The 26,945-nt window shown below is 34.5% G+C and overlaps 2 protein-coding genes across 6 annotated transcripts in view; one reads left to right on the forward strand and one right to left on the reverse strand.

The window, feature by feature from the left end:
- Positions 1–37: 37 nt before the first annotated feature.
- LOC138189071 (transcription factor IIIA) lies at positions 38–2,527 on the forward strand. Of its 3 annotated transcripts, XM_069131236.1 has the most exons (6): positions 38–163; positions 647–957; positions 1,127–1,327; positions 1,429–1,532; positions 1,614–1,948; positions 2,010–2,527. In XM_069131236.1, the coding sequence occupies exons 3-6, from the start codon at positions 1,139–1,141 to the stop codon at positions 2,486–2,488; spliced, it is 1,107 nt and encodes a 368-aa protein (XP_068987337.1). In that variant the 5' UTR covers positions 38–163; positions 647–957; positions 1,127–1,138; the 3' UTR covers positions 2,489–2,527. The 3 variants fall into 3 exon arrangements, with proteins under 3 accessions (XP_068987337.1, XP_068987328.1, XP_068987339.1); XM_069131227.1 differs by having other exon boundaries at positions 647–1,327; XM_069131238.1 differs by lacking the exon at positions 647–957 and having other exon boundaries at positions 82–163.
- Positions 2,528–3,785: 1,258 nt separating this feature from the next.
- Positions 3,786–26,945, reverse strand: part of Eip78C (Ecdysone-induced protein 78C) — a 141,821-nt gene continuing 118,661 nt past the window's right edge. For 2 of the 3 annotated variants that reach the window (XM_069131210.1, XM_069131206.1), the window contains 5 exons: positions 16,451–16,592; positions 14,563–14,939; positions 13,471–13,788; positions 12,770–13,166; positions 3,786–12,314 (listed from right to left, as the gene is read on the reverse strand). In XM_069131210.1, the coding sequence (XP_068987311.1) occupies positions 12,774–13,166; positions 13,471–13,788; positions 14,563–14,939; positions 16,451–16,592 (1,230 nt within the window). In that variant the 3' untranslated portion in view covers positions 3,786–12,314; positions 12,770–12,773. The remainder of the gene's footprint in view (positions 12,315–12,769; positions 13,167–13,470; positions 13,789–14,562; positions 14,940–16,450; positions 16,593–26,945) is intronic. The other variant, XM_069131209.1, reaches the window with a different exon arrangement.

A 26,945-nucleotide genomic window follows, 5' to 3' on the forward strand; every position in this document is an offset into this window, starting at 1 on the left:
AAAAGTTAGTCAAAATATTCACAATCAGAAGAAGACTCTCTAGTGGCCAATAATGGAACTATACCCACGTTACTTCTCCAGTGCTTTTGGTGGGAAAAATGTCCATATCCACGAACGTACATCGAGAGGGGAAATATACATTCGTATTGGCGACGAGTGAAAGGTGAAAACGAAAAAATAAAAATTGCTCGTGTATCTTGAAAAATTTTTTCAAGAATTCGAAAATTTCAACTTCGAGAAATTCATGGAATGTGACGTCATTTTCAAAAATCGGCGAAGTTGTACTACCTCGTATGCCGTCATGTTCTCCTGATATAAAATCGTAAAATCGGCCGAGAAACTTTTGCTCTTAGATTTTCACGGTGATAGATTTTAGATTTTGGTAGATTAGGTTTAGATTTTGATCGGTATTATATTTACATATTTACTATACGAATATGCATGCGTTATAAGATAAGAACACAAAGGGCTTTTTTGCAGCATTTTCTTTCTATTCCTATACATATCGTTTTTTGAGCTCGCTCCCGCATTCTATCTATACATATCTCTATGGTTTTACCGCTCGTTTTCGAATCGCCATTAAGTGTTTGCTTTCCGGCCAACTTCGTACGGCTCTCTCGTTGAATATACCTATGTTTATACGCAGGTTTCTGCCATCAAAAGCGCCGAAGGAAGAAATGTGTATATAGTTCGGCTATTTGACCGCTAGAGGCGATAATTCATGGAGCATACTTTTGGCTGAATTTTTTCCAGAAGCATCGGCAATCTTCCTACTTATCTCTGTTTGTGGCACGTGTTGAATGAATTTTTGAATGTATAATTTGTATTTATATGTGATTATTAATAGTTTAATGACAAAAATGTTTTGTCTATATAAAGAATGTGATATGTAACATATTATCGACATTTGGAAAATTTACATTATCAAATTTAACTACCATAATTTTAAATTATCAGGTTAGAATAATAATTACCATAAAAGAATAATGTAGTAATGTAATGTAACAGAATTTATAATGTAAATAAAATATGGATGTATATATAAAAATAATATGTATCTATATATGTTATAAATATTTATAATATGCTAATATGCAATAACTTATTTTTGGATATATTGTAAAAGAAATAATTCATAATGGGGCATGATACAAATTCAGAATCTGAGAGTATTTTGTCTGAATCTAATGATTTGGTGAAAGACGTTGATGTTGTTGCTAAAATCAAAAGAGATGAAAAGCCTCACAAGTGCACTTTTGATGGTTGCAATTTATCTTTCTGTAGACCATCTCGATTAAAAAGGCATATGAAATTTCACACAGGAGAGGTAATGCTTGCATTCTATATAGGTCTTTTATATTTTAACATCTATTTCTAGTTGTTTTGTTAGTAATTGCATTTAAATAGGTGTGGTTCATGTATTTGTAGAAGGACTACAAATGTACCTATCCAGATTGTGATAAAACTTATACTAACAATTGTCATTTGAAACGACATATGGAGAGCCACAATGCAATAAAAAAGTTATATAAGTAAGTAAATTTTATCTTATGGTGAATTGCTTTATTATTTTATGTCTTAAATTTTAATACTGTATTTTAATTTGATTCAAGGTGCCCAGAATGCTCATTACATATTACTAATCAATATAACTTAAAACGTCATTATAATACAATGCATATAAATCGTGACAAATTAACTTGCAAAGAGTGTAATGAAACTTTTACAAAAAAATACCAGTTTAAGATGCACATGGCAAAACATAATTCGGTTTTATATAAATGTGATGAATGTAATAAAAGTTTTAAAAATATTACAAAATTTAAAAGGCATAAAGCATATCATGAACAAGGAGGTAAACAATATCCATGCAATATGCCAGGATGTAATGAAGTTTTTAAAAAATGGCTACTTCTTTGTGCTCATAAAAAAACTCAACATGTAAATGGTAAATATTAATTTTAAATTCAAAGATTTTTAATTTCAAGTACTTATAATTGTGTTTTCAGATTACAAATGCAAAAACTGTGGTAAAATATTTTTGAACAAACGACATTTAAAAATTCATTCTCAAGTTCACATGGAAAATAGATCTGTTGTACCTTGTCCTTTTGAAAAATGCCCTCGTGTTTATTACTTTAAAAGTAATTTAACTCATCATATACGGACTTATCACCTCGGAGAAAAATATGAGTGTGATATATGTAAAATAAAGATTGGAACAAAACAAAGATTAGCAATACATATTCAGAAACTACACATGTCAGAAAAAAAGGTAAAAGAGATCAAAAAGAAGTTACAGCGTAAAAAAAGGAAAGATGCTGGGGTAGTTAAAAGGAGTGCACTGTCCAAATTAGTTGGAGTTAAGTTACCAACAAAAGTAGAAAAAATGGTATTAAAAGGAGAAGAAACTATACCATACTTAGAACAACTTGAAACAGAATCAAATTGTAATGCAGATTGTAATTACCTTATTTCTATAACATAAAATGTTGTCATAAATATGTAATCATAAATAAATATATATATATAAATTAATATATAATAATATATATTAATTTATATTATTATATATGTTTTAATTATATATATAAATATGAAGTAATTGTGTCCATTTCTTTACTTTTCAAATTTGTAGAAATTTGTTAGCACTTATTATTATTTATAATTTTCTTCTCTCATTAATAGTTTTAATTTACGGGAATTTATGTTTTTTAGCACTATATTTTAATATAAACACACTATTCGACACAAAAATACAGTGCAAATACATGTACTAAAACTTAGCAGCAACAAAATTAAGGTGAATTTAAATTGTGATTATAGAAAAAGTTATAGATGGTAAGAAAAATCTTAGTTTTATTTATTTGCATCTAACAGTTCTGTATTCTAATGATACTAAATTTGTTATTGAAGATATTTGAAACATTTAAAAATATTTATTTAATTGTACTTACCTCTTAACCAACAACGTTGAGTTAGAGTCATGGTACGTTTTTCTGGCCAAACGTAAGAAACACGAGTTAAACTCGGGGCACGTACTTCGGGCCAAACATAAGAAACATGAGCGAGAAACGTGGTACATTCTTCGGGCTACATGCGACAAACATTTTCTTTCTTGACCGCATTAGGTCGCGCAGATATATTTTCTTGAAAAATATTAGAAATATACCCTTAAAAATCTTGTTCAATGATAAATTGGTAGTAATTATTTATCAAACATGTTGTAACATAAAATTAGTTGTACCTTACACATCAAAAGAACGGTGCTATTTGGACAACTTCAAACGCGCAGACAGACCGTGAAATGGCACGACGTCTGGCCGACCTTGCCAATGGTTACGACACGCGCTGTAGGAACTTATATCATAAGGCAAGGGGTTATTACAAATTTATTATTAATGTTAAATTTGTTAATTTTTATGTATTATGTCTGTAATTTACAGTATTTTTCATTTTTATTCCATAATTAATAAAGATGTTTGTTCATATTGCTGTATAATAAAAAGTTGTATTTAAAAATTTATCTCATAAAACAACTTTATTTTATATTTTTCCAAAACTTGATCATAGTGTTTGTACCCTATTATATTATTTAGTTCCTTCAATCATTATTTTAAACAAAGATTATAGTCCATTGTAATTTTGGATTTCATTTGCAGCTGGTGGATATAATTTAAATACAATATAGTCCATGCATATTAACTTGTTTTTAGTTATATTTCTTGTCTTCTTTCTAATTATACTAAACAAAGGATTATAACTGGTACAAACCATTTAACGAATTAATATAAATATAAATATATTTTATGTAAATACAAAAACAATTAAAAAAACATTCCATTGTCAAGATTATAAAATTAAATTTTTATATTTCGAAATTTGTTTATATTAAAATATTAATGCGTATTCTAAGCAATGGATACTCATATTATCCGAATAAAACAGATATTTATAGTTTAAGCCAAGGTACTCAGATGGTCAGTTAGTATGATATGAACGTGAATTGTATTCCTTTTTAAAAGTATTATTTCAATATCTTAATAATTCTGCTTCATTTGGATCTTTGCAAATAATTTTTTACAATTAGAAGTTTTTATTACCCTTTAGTGTCAAAAATTAAAATAATAACACAGGTACTTATTCAGGTAACAGATATTGCTTTGCACATACTACTGAATTATTATCCGGATAGTATGAATATCTAAGTATGAATACCCGTATTATTCCGGTCGTTCCGGAAAATTCGGAACTTGCTTACACTATTAAAAACACGCATAAAAAATACACAATATAACCATGTGAAAAATATTTTTAACTCTGTTATTACAAGAAAGGAAATATTTAACAGAATATTAATTAAAACAATTTTATGGAAACATGTTTCTGATAATTACATTTAGTAGTAACTTTCATAATATTGTATTGTATCGCAATTTTTCGTATATCTTCCCACTGTGAACTACAGAAGACGTTTCGAGCAGTTTCTAACCTCTAAAACAATTTCGAACAATAATTAAACATTTATATGATCTGATCGAAAGTCGATTTTATCGACACTGTTGTTTTTAAAATATCGACATTATATATTAAGCTAATTGGACAAATGACTAATACTTGAATTTTCCATCTTTGCGTGACGAAGAATGAGCGGAAATACGAAAGAAGGAAGCCATGAATGTGAACGACTAAGAAACTTTACGTTTTCTAATTGCCTACGAATAATTCTAACACACATACAAGATTTTTTAATCCATTAATCCACTATCATTGTATCAACAGTGTTTACTAAAAAGTATGCATTCGAGATTCAAGTTAAATTCATTACAGTTTACATAATTAAATTAATTCCATTCCGATTGTTTCAGCTCGCCTGTATTTGTTATCGCAAAACGATCTTATACGACAATTAAAATCTCGTTAAACATTGATTGAACCATTTGAGTGCAGAGAGTAGTTTTATGTATACATTTAAATTGTAGATTTTAAATAATAGAATGTGTTTTGGGAGTTTGGGTAAAATGAAGGATTCGAGACAGAAAGAAATGTTGCCTTTATTTTTTAACACTATTTAAAAAGTTTATTAACTGATACTGATCAAATAACAGTGAATCACGAACGATTTTCTCAATGTAAAGGCACAACTGCTGGACATACGATGTTGTGCATGTCCAATAGTTGTTTTATAACGGAAGAAATATGAGAAGCGTTTCTGTGCTTTTCGTATTTCTTGTCCGAGTATCGAGGAACGCGGTCACGATCCTCTGCACTCAAATGGTCAAATATTCTACCGTTGACAAACGTTGTCCGAGCATTTTAACTCTCTGCGATCTAGTTTGTTTTTTTCTTTTTATCGCGATTCGTTGCAAAACAATTTTACGTTATGAGACGTTCAAATATCGGCAGCGTGAACTTCAGATGAAATCGGTTTCTAGAGGATTTACAAAAATACGATCGATACGCGCATATTTGCAAAGAGCTAAAGTGGACAAACTTTTGTCTTACAGGAAAAAAATATAAAATATCGATCGATTATTGCGACGGTATGTATGATAGAGATATACATACATTATTTTGTTTCTTTATTTCTTCGTGCATCCGTTAGATCGTGATGCATTACGAACAGCATGACAATTACTTTCCATTGCATTTCCTTTGAATTCCAATTTCGTGAATCATCCAATAGTTTCAATAGCGATTCTTTCTTCGGTTAATTACTTTGTTTTATTTTATTTCTTCCGTTGTTTTCCCTATTTACTCAAACTCTTTGCATTTATTGAATTAATTTAAATTGCGTACCTTATCATATGTAATTTTATTTCAAACTAAATGTCATATATAATTCTCTCAAAATTATTTATACATCATAAAAATACTTCGCGCTAAGATATTCATATGAACAGAAGCATGTATTAATTGTACGATAAATTAATGCAGGCCGCCTGATGGAAAATAGGGAAAACATATTGCATTGCGAAAGGATTAAATGTTAATTGAATTGCTATTCGATTTAGCAGATATATTCTGATATGTCGGAAATTAATCGGTTATCGGATGAAACGATACTGATGCGATTAAGTACGATCGTAGGTGAAGTAATATAAAAGAGAAAATAATATTTAATGAACACCCATGAATGAGATGGAAATATAACGCAGAATATATGATTGAATCAAGCAACGACAATAATAACGTATTTATTGAATCTGTAATACAAATAGCGTTGTATGAAATATTAAATTCATTTTAATTCATCTTTGCTCGGAACTATTATTTGTAGTAGAGGCGTATTAAAAAATTAGTGTCTTTTTTGTTAGAAAAATATTTTTCACGCTTTTATCTGGCAATAATATTCTGAATTAAAACATGAAAGTTTCTTAAAATTCATGCATTATTTTCGACATTTTGAGCACAAATGAATTAAAACATTTTACAACGACAAAACAGTAGTGGAAATCATTTGTTGTATCTAAGAAACAAAATTGCTGAATCACGTCATTATAATTTCACAAGTAGTCATACTTATACAATTTATTGTTTTGCTATTAAACAATATATACGTATTATTGTCGCATCTTGATTAAACAAATCAACATTTCCCAATCTACATATTGTTTACAAAAAGTGAAAATGTTTAGCTTAGAAATAGTAAGCAGATATTATATCCAAAGGTAGTTCATGAATTCATAAGATTTTCTTTATATTACATACACCTTTCCACGAACACAATACGATATCTCCATAATTACAAATGGTAAAAAATTTAGTTAGAAAACATAAAAGGTCAAGGCTCGTTAAATTAATTGGCAAAAATGGAAATGATTGGGAAACGCTGCACAAAAGGAGCCATTCTGTTAGCTATAGTTTGTAAGTTATATTTCCTGCTATTCAGCATCGATCATCTGACACCACCGTGGTGATTATCCGTGAGAGGGGTATGAGGAGCTCAAAATCTGTGCGTGTTACGACGAAAACGACGAATTTCGTATCCTTATGTACCTGTACGCACCCATATATTACTAGGACCAAACTGTCATATGTCATGCGACTATTACATAAGTACGGCAGGAGAGATATGTGGATTGCGTGTGAAATTAGATGTCGTGGTGAACGTGAAATGAGCGAGCATGAGCGTATCACGTTATTGTGTATGCGTCACGTTAGGACGCTATATATGTAGATGGAGGGGCCACATTATTATACTTGAGAGAGGAAAAGAAAGAGAGAGAGAGAAAGAGAGAGAGAGAGAAAGAGAGAGAGAGAGAAAGAGAGAAAGAGAGAGAGAGAAAGAGAGAAAGAGAGAAAGAGAGAGAGAGAGAGAGAGAGAGAGAGAGAGAGAGAGAGAGAGAGAGAGAGAGAGAGAAAGATATAGGGAGAGATTAACAAATAAATATAATTACACGTACATCGCGCGCTTGAGCGTGCACGCATTAAACCTAATCTCTAACAAATCGATATCGTTTTTATAAAACAAATAAATGAAACATTTGTACTTTAGCAGTATAGAGCAGTCGTTTTGTCGTACTTATTTACCTTAATATCATTATCGTCGTTTATATTATTTTATACATATATATGTAATATTATATTTTTTTTGCTTTTAAAGAACAATTCCCGCCTTGCTTGGCACGCCGTCATCCATCGTCATCGTCACCTTAATCATTTCGATATATCGTTTTATACATAGGCTGTTTTATAAATCGTGAGTCGATCAGAGAAGAACCGTGCAGATTCTGTGCCGGATGTAGGACGATCTCGCACGAATCTACCTAACATATAATTTAGAAAGTACTATTTAGGTTATCGTCAAGTTTCTGTCAAAGATGCTACAACTTCAGATTCAGGAATACCTTTATTTTGGGGATCGCCTTATATTTGACCGTGGAGTCTTCTATTTTCCTGATTGTTTTACGATTTATAAAACATCCGGTATAGATATAGTATGCAGTCGATATCTCGCCTATATAAAAATGAAGAGTATGTATAATATATGTGATATAGCGTACGCAACGAGATGCACGCTTGAGCTCAACTTATCTATAAATATACAATCATAGAATCAATATCAAACAAAATCATGATTATTGCAGAGTCCTGTTTTACGGGCGGAATATATGTATATATTTATATATATATATATATATATTTACTATATATTTTTATCTCTGAAATGAAAGGAATCGCCATCTTTTTTCTTTGTTAGCGTTTCCCAATATTCGTGCGCAAATTACGAGACAAATTTATAAGTTGATGTATCGTTAAACGTAACGGTCATGTAAATATGAGTATATCAAAATAATAAAATAATAATAATAAGTATATTGGATGCGATTATAGTTCGAATAATATTAATAATAATGGTACATTGATTACACAACGATTCCCACAGTATATGTACAGATATTATAGCACCATGACCGAAATCTCAATGTTAAAAAGTAGCATATGAGAGCAAATAGCACACGAGATTAAAGTGGATGGAACGGGGAGAATGGAAACGAGACTGAGAGGGAACGTGTAAAGAGGAAAAGACGATTTTGCGCTTCGGTCGGAACACGAGACGAGGGAAAGAAAAAGAAAGGATATTGAGCTTTAATTTAAACAATATAACATCAATTCTCATTCTTATTAGTTTTTTTGATTATGCCGGCCAATCATTTATTTATCGAATTATGATGAAATAATAGTTAGACAATTTACAAAGACGAATCAACCACATTTGATGAAGCAAGTTGAGGTTATGCGATTGGAATATAGCATATTTTTGAACGTTTGTGAGATTCAATGACTTATGTAGCGATAGCATTGAGTTCAATAGGAGAAGTCTAGTAAAGATGATTGGCCGGCGTGATCGAGTGATCATTAGTTTATATTAATATCGTTATTTAAGTATTTGGCCGTTTCGATTAACGTGTTCCAACAACGTTTACGAGCGTATCGCGTTACGCGACTATTAACTTGGCGAATAAGTCGTGGGGACTAGAAATTTTGAATAAAAAAGATAGAAAATAGAAAGAAACAAACAAACGAATCGCAATTCAAATATCACAGGAGGAAAATGTCGTAACTTTTTCTCTCTTCATTTTCGTTTCTACTTTAATATAGATGATTAGGACAGCCACTAAATCGATTCAAGTTGCAGAATTTATGTACACATAAAAATTCTCATACATACATATAGGTATATCAAGTGACTTGATTTGTTTACATTTTATTGAAATTTTCCTCCTTTACGTGTCTCGCGACGAAGAGGACAAGATATTAGTAATAATTTAAAAGATATTCCAGCACGACTCGCTACACGTGCTTTCCTCTCTTATTACATCATCTTTTCGCGCAGATCTGTTTTGGTAGATTGTAAGAGAGCCGAGAGAAGCATTCGGTTGTTGATTTTTATCAGAGGAATCAGAAATAGGAAAAAGAAAATTATAATTACGTTCACGTGTGTATACGTATGCGCATGTGTATGAATGTACACGCATATAAATTTTTGTTGCCTTAGTGGATTGAAAAATGGCCTACTATTGTAGATCTACGCTCATTCGACATAATGCGTTTAATAACTATTTTTCTTGCATATAGATTTATAATCTTTATATATATATATATTTTAATATATATATAGACTCATATTTATATTATATTAAACGATGATATCTCCCTTCTTTGTTCAATATATTAATTAGGTATGATATGTTTATTCACAACTTGATGTGAGCGCTTAGAGTTGGAATTTTTTCTCCTCCTTCTAGTTATCGTGAAGATAGTCTTTTTCACATTTTCTTTCCTTTTTTTTAGCGACAGTGATATATCGACGATATATTATATTTAATTTAAGTACGACGCTAGATAAAACATTAATTTCTCTAATAGATAAACTTACATTTTCTTCATTTCTCACAATGAATATATAATATATACAGTGATGGCTAAAGAAAAGGTTAAAAATTCATATTTTTATGTATTTGCGTAACTGTATGTTTAATGCTAATATTTGTATGATTGATTTATGAAATTCCCTCTCTCTGATATGTAGATATTCATTCGTTTGTGAAGTTGTATTCATATAATAGGACTTAATAGGAAAATCTATTAATAATATCTTTTACAAAGTAGTGTAAATCCATAAATTATCCATAAGTGAACATCATAAAATTGATAATGGAATAAGAAATTCAATTAGACCAAAAGAAAATCTAAAAGGACATTAAATCTTAAATTCGGCATAAATATATTGATAAAGTGTTGCAATCAAATTTATACTACTTTGTCTAATGAATCTTTCATTTCTTGATTAAAATATTGCTTTCTTCAAATAAAATACATTCTTTCTCATTCCTATACATATAATTATTTGTTTCATCCTTTTTCAGATCATATATATTTTCATACTATACTGTGACCCGTGTTATAAAATATAGTTCCTCCTTAATAAATTATAGCGTTTACTATGATGATTTAATTCTTTAGATGTTCTTTTATCCACCACTGTATATATACATACGTATATGTATATTAATTACATATCGATACACGTTACATGCTAGTCATTGTCAGAGAATTATTAGCGTTCAAGAGTTCGAAGATTCAAACATGCTCACTTCAGGATTTTGTCAACGATCGGAAAACGATTTTCGGCCGTGGATCGATAACAAATACAACAGTTCAACGTAACAAGTACATTATATTATTATACACAACGTTCAATTCTTTAACTTTTATTTTTCTTCGTTTCTTTTTTTCGTTACGTACGCGAGATATTTATTCACTAAAAATCCTTACACCGAGAATTTTAGAAGTCTTAACGAAAGAACAACTTCGAGCATGTTATTCTCACTTTCCGCGGAACACCCTGAAGCGACGCAACAATATCCATAAAGGTAATTCACTATACTACTTGTCAAGTAATAAAAATAGAGATTGCATAGATTGAGATTCGTAGCGGATGCATCTAGAGAGATACGTCCTATAAAGATTTCCTTTTGAGCTTTTATATAGCGTGAAACTTTTTACTTTGTATATGTATATTAAGTGTCTAAGTGTCAGTTTTGTACGCGCATGCATTCGTCCACGTTGCAACATGCGTGTATCATTTATATGTACGTACCACCATATTTATTTATATATTTATTCTCTTTTGCGATCGCGTGAACGTGCAGCTATCTATTGAGTCACAGTTTTCACACTGGGGGATGGAAATGGTATTTTTGAGAGTCGATTGCATGAAAAAAATATGATATTATGTTTTCGATATGTTTGCAAGTTCGACGTTGCATCTTGTACTCGTATGTATTCGTGAGATTTTCGATCACTGTTTTCGACAGATCGCTGCACACGGACTGCACTTTGAACGTTTATACGATCCTCGATTAGCCAAGGTTGCGAAAAATTCGCTTGAGAATTATTTTAACTGGATAAAATCGTAATAATAAACGTGCCTTGTAAAGCGATCACGATTTTGTGCTATCTTTTTGATGCGACGCGTGTTCGATCACTGCGTCGCTTTATTGCAATCAACGATATGCGCCAGACCAACATGATACGAAACTTGATTCCCTTGCTCACCGACTTGACTATGTACTTATTTAAAATGCTTTCGTTGGAGTAGTGCGTCTTACTGCACACGTATAGCGAATGATACAAATTACTTCTACTTGAAAATCCCGTTTTGAACTCTCTACCTACCCTTGCACGATTTAGAACAATCGATGGAGGGCTTGCCTTTATAATTATCTCAAAGAAAGAGTACTTTTCTTTTTCAAAATCTAGTAACTTTTTAAAAGTTATTCACTCGTCGTATATATATATATATATACACATATACACATTTATGTAATATATATATATATATATACTTCGTCCAATACGTAATCGATACAATCGTCGATTGTTCGCATTGTATAGCTCATTCTATTCCTGTTAATCGGATAAATTTTCTCTTTCTCTTCGTATATCGTGTCAAGAGTGTTTCGATCAGCAATCTGTACCCTTCGCCTCGCCAAACGATCCATCTTCCCAGCCTGTACGAGTGAAACAAAGTGAAGAGCACAAGATGGATCTCGATGATGGCGAAGATCGAATCGCCATATCGGTGGCAGATCGCAGCGGTCTTTGCGCTTCCTTTTTTTCCTTTTTTTCGTTCGAATCGAATCGTCGTCTCGTCATCGTACCGCTGTACGTCACCGCCAACGAGCGAAAACAAATCGTCCTCGAGGTCCGAGCTGCATTTGTGCGATGAACACCGGCAATTAGAAAGACTCTTCCGGCAGGGCCGTTCATTCTCGTCGAATTAACTCGATGTACTCTGAAACATTCTTCAAAGACGATCCCACCATTAAAATTCTTCGCTATCGTGCAGATTGCCGCGTTGAATTGCAAATCGAATCGTGGAGCTGAGGGGCGTGGACGAAAATGCAAACGTGGATTTATGGAGTGCGACTTCGCGAGTAACGCGCACCACGAGATTGGAAGAATAAGAAAGATTCGAATTATTCGAAGATGAGATTTTAGATATCCCGTGTAAACACCATTTCGACCTATTTAATACAGTAGAATCTCATCGGTAGATCGAGGTTGTTTATGCAGATTTCGATCTTTCATGGACGCAATTAAAGGAACGAAAGGGATCTGTTTTATTTAACAAACGTTATAAAGATTACCATATACTTTAGATATTTAATGTATTTCTATGGATTAGCGGTAACCGATATTGCACTGTACTTGTTAAGAGTTTAGAAAACATAAAGAAATCATAATTTAAAATAATCACCTCTTCACTGAAGATCCTCTTCACACTTAGGAATGTCGAATATCTCGGCAAACAGGGGTGGCAATTTGAGCTTGGTCCAGTTCCTCCTGAACCAGTCGAGCAGATTCGCATGTCTGGCACCCAGAGTTCTTAATTCTGGTATCCTTTGTGAGACGCTCGAGACACCGGAACAACCTCCCGCGGAAGTAGCCTCGCCGGAAACCGTGTGATTCCGTAACGCTTGAACCTTCAGCGCCTCCAAAAGACGATCCTGAAGCCTCTGCACTGTTTTCACGTCGTTCAGACCTGGTCTTTCACCCAGAAGAACGGCGCCGGAGAAAAGGCCCAATTCGGTGTCCGATAGTTGATGGGCGTTTAAGGCCGAAGTGAATTGCATCAAAGCAGACACGAAGTCTGGCTGTTTTTGTTTCGTATTGATCAATTAATGGACGATTGTTGATATTCTCTGACATTTTGTGTCGTTGTGATATCGAGTGAGATTTAAAATTTAATAGTCACGGGATAATTCAAGTTACGTTCGACCATTGTTCGGGTAACTGACATTTAATTATGAGTTCGTATATTTAAATACTCGAGTATTAGTTTGTTCTTATAAACGAGACTCTACCGCAATACGTTTCAATTTTCAGATTTTTATGTTGCTTTTATGTTGCTTTATGATTGCAACCTACGGCCATAGAAAACGACAAGCGAGTTCTTACCTCGTACATCAATTCCATTTGTTGCCTAGTGATATAAGTACCATCCTCGAATGTCATCGAACTGTCAGTGGTCATCTTTGAGATATGGCTTAGCCAGACTTCAAAGAAACCGACCTTAATCAGAATTAATTGATCGTCCTGCGAAAGATCACAAAATCCTGGCACCCTTTTGGCAAACTCCACCACCCTTTGTACCGATGGCGTTATCCTAGTGGCGAATTGTTGCCAAAGCCAGATCCTTTGCGATTCAACTGTTTCTGCTGTCGAGGATGCCGCCTCTGGGTCCTCTGGACTGGCGGGCTGCGAAGAAGTACTCGCCTAATCAGCAGGATTATAAAAGAAACAGGCGTTGCTGCCAGTTCCAGTTCCATCGCGTCATTCTAATATGTTAATCAATTAATTAGAAGCGGATACGACGTGGTAATTTGGAATAATTATTTAACTAATGAACCAACTAACGAAACGTTATGCCAATAAATAATCGTAATATAAGTAATAATATAAAATAATTAATAATAGTATTAAAAATAGTACACTAATAATTAGTGAAGTATTAATGAACTATGTATATACATTGTTGGCCACAAGTATAAGGATACTTATCTATTCGCTATATTTACTGAAATACTCTAACAAATTTTATTTTATTGCATTTTTTAATATAAGGCGAATATAATACCAATGAAATAACAGATGTAATTAACGAAACATTCGATTCGTACTAAATATCAGCAAAGATCCTAATATATATGGCCATCAAAGCGTATTAATCGACCTAGTAATGATAATGAGATGAAATTTGGAATTCTATTGATCGTAAGTATTTCGAACAATTGTTTAGAAATTTCTCACATATATATGATCGACCTTTCATCTATTACGACATCTACTATTGCATATTTTTACATAGTACGTATTATGTAAAAAATCATAACAATTAACCTTCTTATTTTTACGTAGAAGAATCTTCATAATTTTGCTTCCTATTGTTTAATCAACAAAGTTACAACAGCGATCGAGCTCCTTCGTCGTATCCGCTACTAATGTATCCATGCTTCTGTAACTTCACTCTGAATTTTCGAGCGAACTCACCGGTATTATCATCGGTTTCCGGACGATGCCCCTCGTTGATTCCTCGGTGAAGCCACAGTGAGCGTGATGCGCCTGAGAAACTTGAAGTATCACGTCGTAAACCGCCAACTGTTTCACGTCCGCGTCTGACTGATCTGCCTCTACCACAGCAGCTGGCGGCACACACGGTATAGTGTTCTGTGCTTGGCTGTTGTTGTTATTGTTTTGGCTGCTGGTGTTGTTGTTATTGTTGTTGGTGTTATTATTGTTATTGTTAGCACCAGCAGGGGACGTGAGTTGTTGCACTCCGGTGGTAGTGGTCGTTGACGTGGTGGTCGGTACTGTGTCTTCGGGGCCGCGTTCCCTCGAACGTTTCGGCACCCTGCCGTATCTAACGGCTGAAATCGAGAGAACGATATTTACTTTAGTTATTCGAAGAGCAATTTCCCAATCTAATCGTTCATTCTTAAAAATACCGACTTAAAAATACTGTCGTCGTCGATCCTTAAAGACAACGGTTTTAAGAAGCGATCCATTGATTCTGACGGTTTGGTGGCGGTTTTAAAATGCAAACGTTTTGTCCAGTCTTAAAGTTGGTGGGTTTTTTTTTTTTAGAACGTAGTCTAAAATAACCATAGTATTACGTGAAAGTCGCTGCCATTTAATACGACGTTCGGAAGAAACTAATAAAACGAGATTACAGAGGGAAGTCTACAGAATTACATGAAAATTATTTCGATGAAATACATGATCCTTGGAAGAAGTCATTATGACGAGATTATAGAAATGTAGAATTATAGGAAATTTACGTCGATTAATATGACGTTTCGTGGAATCTACTGTAATGAAATTACGAAGCAGAGAGTGTACAGAATTAGATGTAAATTATTTCGAAGATAAATATATCGCTCGAGGTAACTGTGCGTATAGTTGCAGCTTTATGTGAAAAAAGCTATAAGCGTATGTACCGATCTAATAATATTTCGACGTCCTACGCACGCTACACTGCTCATCCTAGCATCCTGTCTCGAAAATGAACGTATTTACGAAAGATTAGTATTTTATACGGTACTCGAGAGAATTACTCCGAACAACAGAGGGTGCAGAGCTTTCGGGCCAGCTTTACCCCGGTTACATCCGCTTCTTAAGCGGATCACAAGACTAGCAGAGGCTTATTACGATTTCGCCGACAATGCTAGCTCGGAAAGCTCCGACGGTTTCCTATTATACACCACCGCATATTGCACGATGGAACTTTGACGTTTAATTATGTACGCAACTTCGTTTCAGTTTGCTTTACTCTCTCTCGCTACTCGACGGATGCCGGAATTTCCGGAAACTGAAAGACACGCTAGCTATTGCCACTGGGCATATAAAGAGTCGCGCTAAGTTGCAAATAAATTCGAGCAACTTTTGCGGCAAAGGAACTAGAGAGCTTGGACATTTCCCATCATTGACATATTTAACCAGCTCAAGTAATTAAAAGTTATTACTTAGGCAAAAGAGAATCGTTTGAAAGGGATAGTAATTTATTTTTATTAAAGAAAAGAGATTATAATTGGCTCATGAATGGCTATTTCAGTAGGGTTACCTTCGAATCACCGATAATCATTTCATCGACAATCGTTTCACCGAGATCGTGTTTTGCCGCCAGTTATTATACTTACCGCCGTATGTTATCGTTGATCGTGCATCTTTATCGATACGTTTCCGCGCGTAAAAAAACAAACAAGTATAATAATTGCTATGGAGACATGAAAAGGATATAATTGTATAAAATTTGGTACGAAAAATATGATCGAAAGAATGGAATTATATCTTTTAAAACGTTTCAAAGATTCCTTTTCTACGATATCCTATCGGTATTGTAGTGAGTTAACGAAAAGTGCTTACGCAAGCGATTACTTACAATCCCTGGACATGCCGACAGCTAGGCACTTCTTGAATCTGCAGTATTGGCAGCGATTCCGACTTATTCTGATGACCAAACAATTGCCGTCCTTCAGGCACCTGTATTCTATTTGCTTTTGAATGCTTCTTCTAAAGAAGCCCTGAAAAGAAAAAGAACTGACATTTAGCGAATTATTATTTATGAGCAATGGTAGTAGGAGCAATCATACTTTCACGTGCATTGCTGCTACCTCAAGAAGAAGAAAAGCAAGAATATAAGAAATAAGAATTTGCATTCGAGGAGCGACATTAAAATTCTGTATTCGGTATTAAAATTTATTACCGAATGTAAATCTTCGTAAATTTCGCCAATTCAATTAGTACGCTGCTTATTGAAAGAAATATAGTCATTTTAGCATTTGGGATCTACATGCTGATTAATTGCCTTTAAATATACAATTCTTTTATCAATCTTTCTTAAGGTTTTAAGAAAAGCAGCATTCGTCTTTTACGAATCCTTGACACTTTTCTATTCTCTTGTGTCCGTGTGCTTTAATCGAATAACACGTTAACAGCAGTTTTACTGATGTCAATCAATCGATCAATGTAGATTATCAATAAGACACTTGATAGTTTTCAAAGTTACCTCAAAGAAGTTCTCTTTCTTTTCTACGCAAAAATTTATTAAAACGAAATATACTGATATTAAAGATTTCAAGGATTTAAACGATATGAAGCTCTCGACTAACGATATCTTTGCTCCTGTCATTATCGTCAGCTACGTATGTTTACAAGATCGTTCAACCCGCTTAATAAGAACTTTACAATTCACGTCTTTTTCTATATTATTTAATCCCTTCCATCGCGATTGCTTTCTCGTTTCAGACGATCGCGTAATAAGTGTCCGACTCGATGATTTGAACGGTCTATCATCGATACTAGCCGGTAATCGTGTTCGAGCATAATCGAGAAGGAAAAAAGAAATTGCTGACAAATATTAACGCGTCGAGACACGGTGGAAAGTTCAAAGCGATTACGGGGTCACATCAAAGGCTGTTCGAGCGTCGAATAGCCTCGATTCGTCGGTCTCTTTTGCCTCTGTCGCTTCTCCATCGTCTTCCCAGGGAAAGAGAAATCCCTTTTCATCGCGCGATATTGCCTCGACAAATCCGACAAACGTTATGGTCGAACTGGCCCGTTGAAAATTGAACGTTCGTGATTCCTCTGTCTTGAGCTATAGGTTGTTGGTAAATCCTATTCGTTTTGAACGGATGCTGTGTCACACGATGCGAAATAATATAAAAATAAGACAAGGCCACTTGGGAAATTCTTTCAGATTACTTTCCAATTCTACAGATATTTTTCTCGGTTTATTGTTGGAACCTGCTATCGATACGTTTGCTGTTTATTTAATTTCTATTACCATTGTCTTTCTTCTTTTTTTTTATGCTGAAACTGTAGAAAAGCTACTTCCTTTCCGATTTCCATGATTTTTGGATATGTTGCAGGGATGAACGTTTTTTCGAACAACTTTTTCCCGTATCCACGTGTAACCGAACGTATTGTTCGTCGACCGGCTATCTTTTGTTTATAGTAATAATAAACGAGAGCTGGACGAGCTTTAAGCGCTGTGCACAAACGCATATACCAGGCTGTACGAAATGTGTGTTATAGCTCAGTTAAAAATGAATATCGTCGCTGTATTGTGTTTGTGTTAGATTTGTCAATCCTTGTTACACGTACATGTAGGAGAACGTTGTTCGAAAAACGTTGATCTCTACGGCATATCCAAAAATCATGAAAACCAGAGACAAAGTAGCTTTGCTACAGTTTCTCCTTCTGCAAGTTACAAGAGTTAAAGTATGTGTCATTTGTCTGATAATTCTGGCAGAGTCAAACAACGTTGAGAAGTCGATCAACATCGATCGAACTATAATCATTTTTCTGCAAAATTTTCAATACAAATTTCATAGATCTTTTAACTCAACTAAGATTATGATCGTCAACACGAATTAAATAGCCTTAGATCTGTGTTCATAAATTCTATATACGTAGATAAACATTTGAAACGCTTTAACGACAAACTTTCCCTAATTGTTAAGTTTCCAAGAAAATTTCATCGTCTATAGGTAAAAATGATTGTTAGAGGGATATTCGATAATCTGGAGTGAAAGTTTGCTGGTGCAGTGCGACCGAGAAAAGTCTGAGAGCCGTAGCTTAGCTTAGGGGGCGGAATCGATCTAGCTCTCAAGGATACCGAATACTGGCACAATCGCCGATTAATTCTCTCAGGTCTCAGGCTGGATTTAGGGATCGTAAAAATGTCGTTCGCGGAGAAAAACGATAGGGGAAAAAACGAGCTTTCTAAAACGGCAAGATAGTCCCGTACAACCATTACCGGCCACCGCTTCTACAGCTCGACGTCCCTCATTGATTTACGAGAATCGATCCGTTTATCGCCTTTATGTAAACGCTCGGCAAATAAAGCGTCCGAATGGTCGCAACACGGAAATATAACGTGAATTTATGGTGTGCTAATTTCCCCAAGAACAAACACGCTTTTTAGTCCGATACCATATACAACTTGTTACTTTTGTAACACCTGTGACACTGTTCTTATTTTTTCTAAATATATACTGCCGTTTAAAAGAACCCGGAAACTTGCTTCTTTTTGACAAAGTGTATTTTTAATTACAAAATTACGAGGAAATCAAACTACCACACAGTAGCGACTGAAAACAAACTGCCATAATTGTAAGGATAAATCGATTTATACGAGAGAAATATATACTGCCGTTTAAAGGAATCCGGAAACTTGCTTCTTTTTGACAAAGTGTATTTTTAATTACAAAATTACGAGGAAGTCAAACTACCACACAGTAGCGACTGAAAACAAACTGCCATAATTGTAAGGATAAATCGATTTATACGAGAGAAATATATACTGCCGTTTAAAGGAATCCGGAAACTTGCTTCTTTTTGACAAAGTGTATTTTTAATTACAAAATTACAAGGAAATCAAACTACCACACAGTAGCGACTGAAAACAAACTGCCATAATTGTAAGGATAAATCGATTTATACGAGAGAAATTAGGTAGTTACTAAATCCCATATGCATACGTGTGCATAATGTATGTGCATGTTGCTGATATTTCGGAAAATATTGAATAATTTATCGACATCGGAGTGTATTTGTTCGTTACGTGTGGTAACATTAATCCTATAAATCGATCGATTCAACATTATGATGAAATACAAATACTTGGCAATAATTTACGTAATTCGTAGTAGTCATTACGAATTTCATATTCTTCATTCTTATGATCAAATAAATCTTTAATATCAACGTATTAATCATATACGTTTCCAATATATCGTTTCTAAAGTCTATGTTTCTTGTACAAAAAGATTTCATATTTTTAACTAATATTTCATAAAGTGTATCGTCGTATTTTTCTATTCTTCCTTTCAAGAAATATCTCTTACGCATTCAAGCCATTTTCCCCTGATCAATTTCTTCTAAAATTTCAAATGCTAATATGCACGCACAAATCCATCGTCGATGAAAGTACAATACATGCAAACCATATCATGGAGTTGCAACGCCATTTACAAGATATCTGTTCTTACAATTTCTCTTATCTGTTACGGTTCAGCCATTATCTATGCTAACAAACCACGTACAAGCGTTTACACACGATGTCGACTATCAACAATCGGAGAATTTTCGAAAGTTTCCGCGCGTCGAAGAATTATCGAATTCCTTCTCACGGAGAAAGTGGAACAGATGAACGAGAGATCCTGTAGACTTCCTAATTCTAAGGCCGTGCACGTGTAAAGGCATTACGAGGCCCGAGAAGGCTGATATCCTGCAGTCGGATAGGATCCCGGTTATAGCAAGCGAATCTCGCGTAATTAATTTTAAGCCGAGGTCGTCCTGCTGATTCAGCCTTTGCTTTTCATTTCCCAGTCGATTACTATCCGGTTGCATAGGATTTGAATTATCGCGAGTGTTCTCTGCTGACGGATTGCTAAGATAACGAATTTCGTATCCTTGTCATGGAGAGCAGGCGTTTCGAACGATGGGAAAAATTAGAAATAACGTTGAGAAAATGGAAAGATACAGACTGACGAAGAAAACTAATATCAGCTTAGAGTTTAGTCTTGTGGAATGGAAACGTGATCGTTAACTCTGCGGGAATTAATTGTTGGGAATTAATTAATTTTGTAGATTCATGACGCGGGATGACAGAGATAGAATTACTATATCGTGCCGGGATACTACTTTAGACTATGACGTATTTCTTTCGTTATCAATTGTCCGATAATTTATACCTATTTGTACTTTTACTAGATAGAAAATGTTAATAGAGACGTAGAATTTGTGAAATTCCATCCGAAAGAGTTGGAATATTCATGAAATTTCAAAGAGATATCTACCGTTTCGATTCACGTAAAGCTTTATTTCTAAAAATATCCTCGTGCTCTGAAAAAAATAACGGAAGCAGCTAGATTTACTTTTCCATCTTTCAAATAGTAGAATTTTCATCGACCAGTGAATCTACAAACCTCAATGAATAATTTATCTTTCGAAAACCAATTTCCTCGTTATACAATATCACATAATTACTTTCCTTTTTGTAAATAAAGTATCGAGAATCAATTTGTCGAACATTTCGTATGAATTTTTCAACCAATCTCTGTTACCTTAAATAGCGGATAGTAAAATAAGTAAAAATGTGAATACACCTGCTGAAGGTGCGCACAAAATTTCGAACCAACTGGTCAAGTAGATCTCGAAATATCAGAGAAAATCGTCTTTCGAATCGTCGTAACATCGTTGGAAGTTAAATGAAAGATGAAATATTTTTTTCGTATTTTTGGGAAATTCGATCATTGAAATCTTGAACACACTCGTAAATTGTATCGAAATTATATCTTGTAAGAAAGCGCAGAATAAGAAATGGATTCTTCCAAAGATATAAAGCACAATAAAATATCTTCTTAACGGTGTTGCAGAAGATATTTTTGGGAAAAAGAATGGAATCTTCTTTGAAAGGAAACGTCCCGTCGTCGAGTATCAATCGCAAGAATTTTCAAATCGGTGCCAGCTGATGCTGAATTATTTGCGTGCGAGACTCTTTTTCCCTTCGATAAGGTATTTCTCTATTTGAACGGAGCGATGCATAATTCAATTTTATTTTCCATCTTGGTCGAACATCGGAAGAATGTCGACGCTGGACAGTGAGTCTCGAGACATCGTTCTTTTTTCTGACGAGTTCGAAAAAGCTGAAAAACGTTGTTTTCATGGAAAGGAACGCGAGAAGAAGCGGAAACGCGAATCGTGAGCCGCCTGTAAAGTGCTTACATATTTCGTATCGAGCAAGTGAGAAGCGATTGTGACGTGATTGTAAATGAGATTTTCTTCACATTTTCTGGAAATATTGGCAAAAGCAAAGAAAGGATTTTAGTTGTTCGTGGACGCAATGATTTTGGTTGAAAACGATATCGGAGATCGATGTTAAAGTATTTTGAAAGTGTTATATATAAATACGAAATTTAAAAAACCGATAATTTCAGTTTAACCCGAATCCCAGTTTAATTTAAATCGAAACATTTAAAAAGTCAATAATATTATCACGCGCAATACATATGTAAAAAAGGTATTTTAGTCTTATGACAATTTTCGAATGCTTAAATTTCGTTCGTATCGTTAAGAAATTTTAATTTAGAAAATTTTATATCGGGTGAATATTTTATCTTTGCAACGTTTAAGCTCCGCGAATCCTTCAAACGCTTCAGGCTTATCAAATTTTCCACGTCCTCTAAAGTTTTCAGAGCTTCTGAATGTTTCATGGTCTTGCAATTTTGCAAATTTTTGGAATCGTTGAAAACGTTCAATCTTTCAAACGTTTTAGATCAACCAAGCCCATGAAGATCTTCGAACCTTCGAACCGAAAGCCCTCACTTTTCAAATCTTCCTCGAAGCTTTTCAAACTCAATTCTTCAAAAGTTGCTAACCATTAAAAATCGCGTTAAAGTCTTCGAACTTCGTGTTTCAAGCTTTCGAAGCTTTTAATATTTCCGTCGCTTTTGTACCATTGAAAGCTTTTAAATCTCGTTAAATTACTAAAATCCCGTTATTCTCGTTCACGCGTGCAACGTCGTGTTAATGTCATATTTTTCTACCAACAAATATATCTGTGAAATTTTGAAAAACGCCACCGGAAAATTCGTACGTCTCTTCGTCTGGATCATCGTGCGTAGATAATTAAATTCTACGAAACCTACTTTTGATGTATTTTCTCATTAAAAATACGTCTTCTCGTAGTGATACAAAAATCGTAGATTATTCCTTTGTTATGAAAAGGAAGCATCTGAGGGGAAAACAAAACGTTAAACAGAAGTCTGCGGGAAGCAAATTGCTCCGAATTTTCCATATTCGATAAAACTTGAAAAATTGCACCATCTGCGGGTCTGTTAGCCGCGCAACGTTTCTAGACCGACTTAATTGTAACCGGTGTGCACACGGAACGTAATATACCGGACATGACACGCGCGCGCACACGCACGCACGCTCGGCTTGGCTCGAAATTAACCGAGGGTCGGTCAGGGCTGTGTTCCGGTGTGAGTCGGGGTTGACCTCGTTGCCGCGTCGCGGCAAACGGGACGGTTCGTTTAATAAGCGACGTATTATGATTAATGCGCCTCGTGTAGAAACGGCCGAGGAGTTTCGTCGTACGACGTTGCGGAGTATAGCCAGCAACTCGGTGCCTCTTTATCGCGATTATAAAAGAGACCAATCGAGGATCGGGGGTGAAGATTAACGCCAGGTAATTAATAAAAGCCGCTTGAAACGTTCCAACGCTGATGAAAGAAATCGATTTGAAAGCGTTTTGCCGGTAATTTTCCTGGAATCCGATATTTTTTAACAGCGAACGATTCGAATGACAGGCTAATTCATATTCTTCTGTCGATAGATCAGGTTCTACGCTAATCTCGCGTTCGTTGCTCGTAAATTTCTAGATATCAAAATCTTTGTACAAATCGTTTATTTGCCATGGGAAATGAGTCACGTAAAAGTTACGAACGAATGTTCGTGCCTTGTACGCGTGTCTATGTAATTTAGAAACGAAAGTGTTAAGCTGTTGCTGTAGATGGGAGGGTGATTTGGCTGGCGCGCGAGTAGCAGTCATTTAGTTTGGTTGTTCGACGACACGGCTCGGCACTCGGAAATGAAAGTTGAACCGAAGCGAATAGATCGAGGTAATTTATTTCGTGGGAATTAATTCGATAAGTTGACGGCCACGTTTCCGGGATATAACCGACAGATTCAATGAAAATCGTATTGAAACTGATAGGCGGGTTGAGTGGTTGAAAAGTTGATTCGATTGGATTGGTTATCGAGCCGTGTTTGTCTTTGGTTTAAGCATGAATGTATGCATGTTGGTTACGCGTATAATTGCATGCTGATAGATTTATAAGCTGTCGGATATTTTATGCTTATATTGCAGGTTTTTTAAGGCGAACATTTTAATGAAATACAGTAGAACTCTCTTTTATTTTCAACCGTTTTAATCCACCTTCACCCTTAACCAACTGCATTTTCATTTTAAATTAAACCTTGTTTTCTCTGTTGCTACTGTAATATCGAGTTTAAATGTTTGATAAACACCGTTCTTTTATTCGTTCGAACGTTTAACGCAAATGAATTAGCCTGTTTCTAAAGCGTTGCGAAGGGCGCAGGACATTTCAATTGTATCAAAACATGAAAAATACGCAGAGCCCTCAAATATGTAAAAAAATCTTTGAAAAATGAAAAAGAAAACTTTTGTTGGAACTAGAGACTCGTTAAAAAAATTCTGTTCCTCAATTTACTGATTTATCTTATTTCTAACATCGACGTAACGTTCCAAACGTGTGCGTTACATTAATCAATCATCGTTAATAAGCCAAAAAGGGATTTGGATCCCACGGGAGGAACTAAAAAAGGGGTGTCTATTCTACTTAATTTATATAAAATTGATTTTCTTTGTGTCTCATATCGATCGTTGAAACGATATAGGCGCATGTGATGTCGAATTGTTTAAATTCCGAAGTAATTTAATTGTATAAAAATTGCTTTCTATCGATCCAGATGTATAAATTCCCGCGGTTATTTTCGGCGCGACAATTTTATCGCGATTAAGATTTATTTTTTGCTTGTTCGTTGAATTATTAATCGCCGATTTCATCCCCCTTTTCGTCAGCGCGCTCCATCGCGGTGTCCCAATCTCGCTTCCACTGTTATTTTAAAACGCGCTACACGTACTACACGGAAAGTTGTTTTCTTCAATAAAAACCGGCGTGTTCAAAGGGTTACTTCATCCTGGAAAAGTTGCCCAACGGTTGAAGGTGATAAAATTACGTAGTCGAACCTATTATTAGTTGGAGAAGCTTGGGAAAGGAAGGACAGGAGGCAGGCATTTCAAGCTGCAGGGTTCATCCAGAACAAACTCGACATTTTTAAATATTCAACGGGAGCATATAAAACACGTAGGAGATGAGGGTAAAAATAATTAGCGGAGAGAATTTTTAAAATTTTTCAGTTATTTAAATTTTTTCATTTATTTCGTTCGTTTATTAAATCCAATCTCTTAGCTGTATAATTCGAAAATTTATTCTAATTAGTACAGTAATTTGTAGCTTTAATTGCTGAATAACGTGTATTTAACTCTCCATAACTGTAATTTTCTGTATGCATTTACAAAAGCAAAAATTCTAATATCGTTCGTAGTTTCTTTCTTTATAAACAATAAATACACGTATTATAAATACTGATGATACTTAAGATGTGAAATTTACGGTGCGCTATATTTTAATGTCTTTCTTTTCATGTTACACCGTGAAAAGTTTAATATATTCAACGACGTTCAAAAATATTCATATTCAGTGGAATAAAATGGAGAAGAAGGAGAAAAATACCAAAGTCTATGCTATATCGTGCAAATGCAAACTATCGCAAAAATAGAAAACTGATATTATCATTCGTAACGTTGGAAATAGCGCGACACGTGCAATCTTTTATTCGCACTCTCGCATTGGCACAGTCGTGTACTGTACCAAACGTCGCTTGGTTTTATTTATTTATTTCAACTGAACCAGCAGGAGCGATTGGAGTGTGCGATCTCGAAGCTGTTTCAGAATCCAGTCAAGTATTAATGTACGAGAATTTAATTAGAATCGAAGAGGTTACAGAGCTAAAACGTACGTAACGTTATTTTTGTAGATTCGTCTAATTAGTTAATAAATCGTTAAAGTACTCGAGCATGGAAGAATTAATACCGCGTAGAACAGTTTTACGAGTCACGCAACAATTCTCGGACTCTAATCAATCTCAGAACGATGTTTCATTTTCCAAAAGTGTTTTGAGAACTAATTTAATAAAAATATCCTTCTCCATCTATTTACTCTACGGTTATGTATTTCCCTCTACCGATATCGAAACAATAAAAACACACTTAAAATCAAATCAAATAAAACAATACATATATATACACACACATATCCGCAATAAAACAATAGAAAAATGAGAAGGAGAGCAGGGAAACGAGAAAAACAACAGAAACGATAAGTGACATCGGTTGAAGGGTCCTCTAAGCTTGCCACTCCGACAGTGCATCAGAGTAACGAAGCAACGAAATAATGGAAGAGACTCGTAGGCGTGCTCGAGCCGTCTGTTCGTTTCACCATCGAACGTATCGATTTATTGGTCTATTAACGATGATATTAATTAATGAAACCGGTTCGTAACGATGCGTTGCATCGACATCGATACATATCCGTCGGCCAATATACCGAATATCGGATAGAAAGCGGACAGTTGTGTTCTCAACAATCCATAATGCTATTTTGCATTTGATATCGGATCGTTATTGGAATCGATACGTTTCATTGTGTATCAGCTTGCAAATTGTCGAAACGTAGCTGCCAAGTAATAAACCTTCCGTTGCAGATTGAATAAATGAATATATACGGGGTAACGTTTGTTTTTATTATCGGATATTCGATGATGATGGATTCGGCGTTAGGGATATAATTACAGTGATGTGCATATAAATAGAGAAACGTTCATTATTCTTGTTCTATAGCGTAGAATTTAAGAATAGATTAAATTTATAATTTGACGAGCCTTACATGCGAGGTACATATTTGAAAGTTACTTATATTTGAGACATTGAGAGCGAAAGTAGACTAACTACAAAACGAAGTTAAACAGATAGAACGTAATAAAGTAAACGAAATTCTAGTTATAGAAGATCGAACCAGGATCTATAGTCTTTCATCCATTTTAAGATTCGTGTACGATAATAATATTTGCTCACGTACACGAGGAGACGGAATTTTTGAACGCTAATATCATGCGTCACCATTTTCGGCGAGCTCGAATCGCGGCTGCAATCGAATCAGACTTTTCATCGCATTAGGAAACAATAATAGGTATTTTATTCCGGTAACGAACCAGTTAATTTC

The sequence above is a fragment of the Bombus flavifrons genome, chromosome 2 (genome assembly GCF_040668555.2).
Source record: "Bombus flavifrons isolate JBK064 chromosome 2, iyBomFlav1_principal, whole genome shotgun sequence".
NCBI lineage: Eukaryota > Metazoa > Arthropoda > Insecta > Hymenoptera > Apidae > Bombus > Bombus flavifrons.

What these genes read in the sequence shown, in the direction of transcription:
- LOC138189071 (XM_069131227.1), top strand. Translation starts at nt 1,139, where the DNA reads ATGGGGCATGATACAAATTCAGAATCTGAGAGTATTTTGTCTGAATCT. An exon ending in TGAAATTTCACACAGGAGAG is followed by an intron (nt 1,328 to 1,428) that starts GTAATGCTTGCA and finishes ATGTATTTGTAG; the next exon opens with AAGGACTACAAATGTACCTA. An exon ending in AAAAACTCAACATGTAAATG is followed by an intron (nt 1,949 to 2,009) that starts GTAAATATTAAT and finishes TTGTGTTTTCAG; the next exon opens with ATTACAAATGCAAAAACTGT.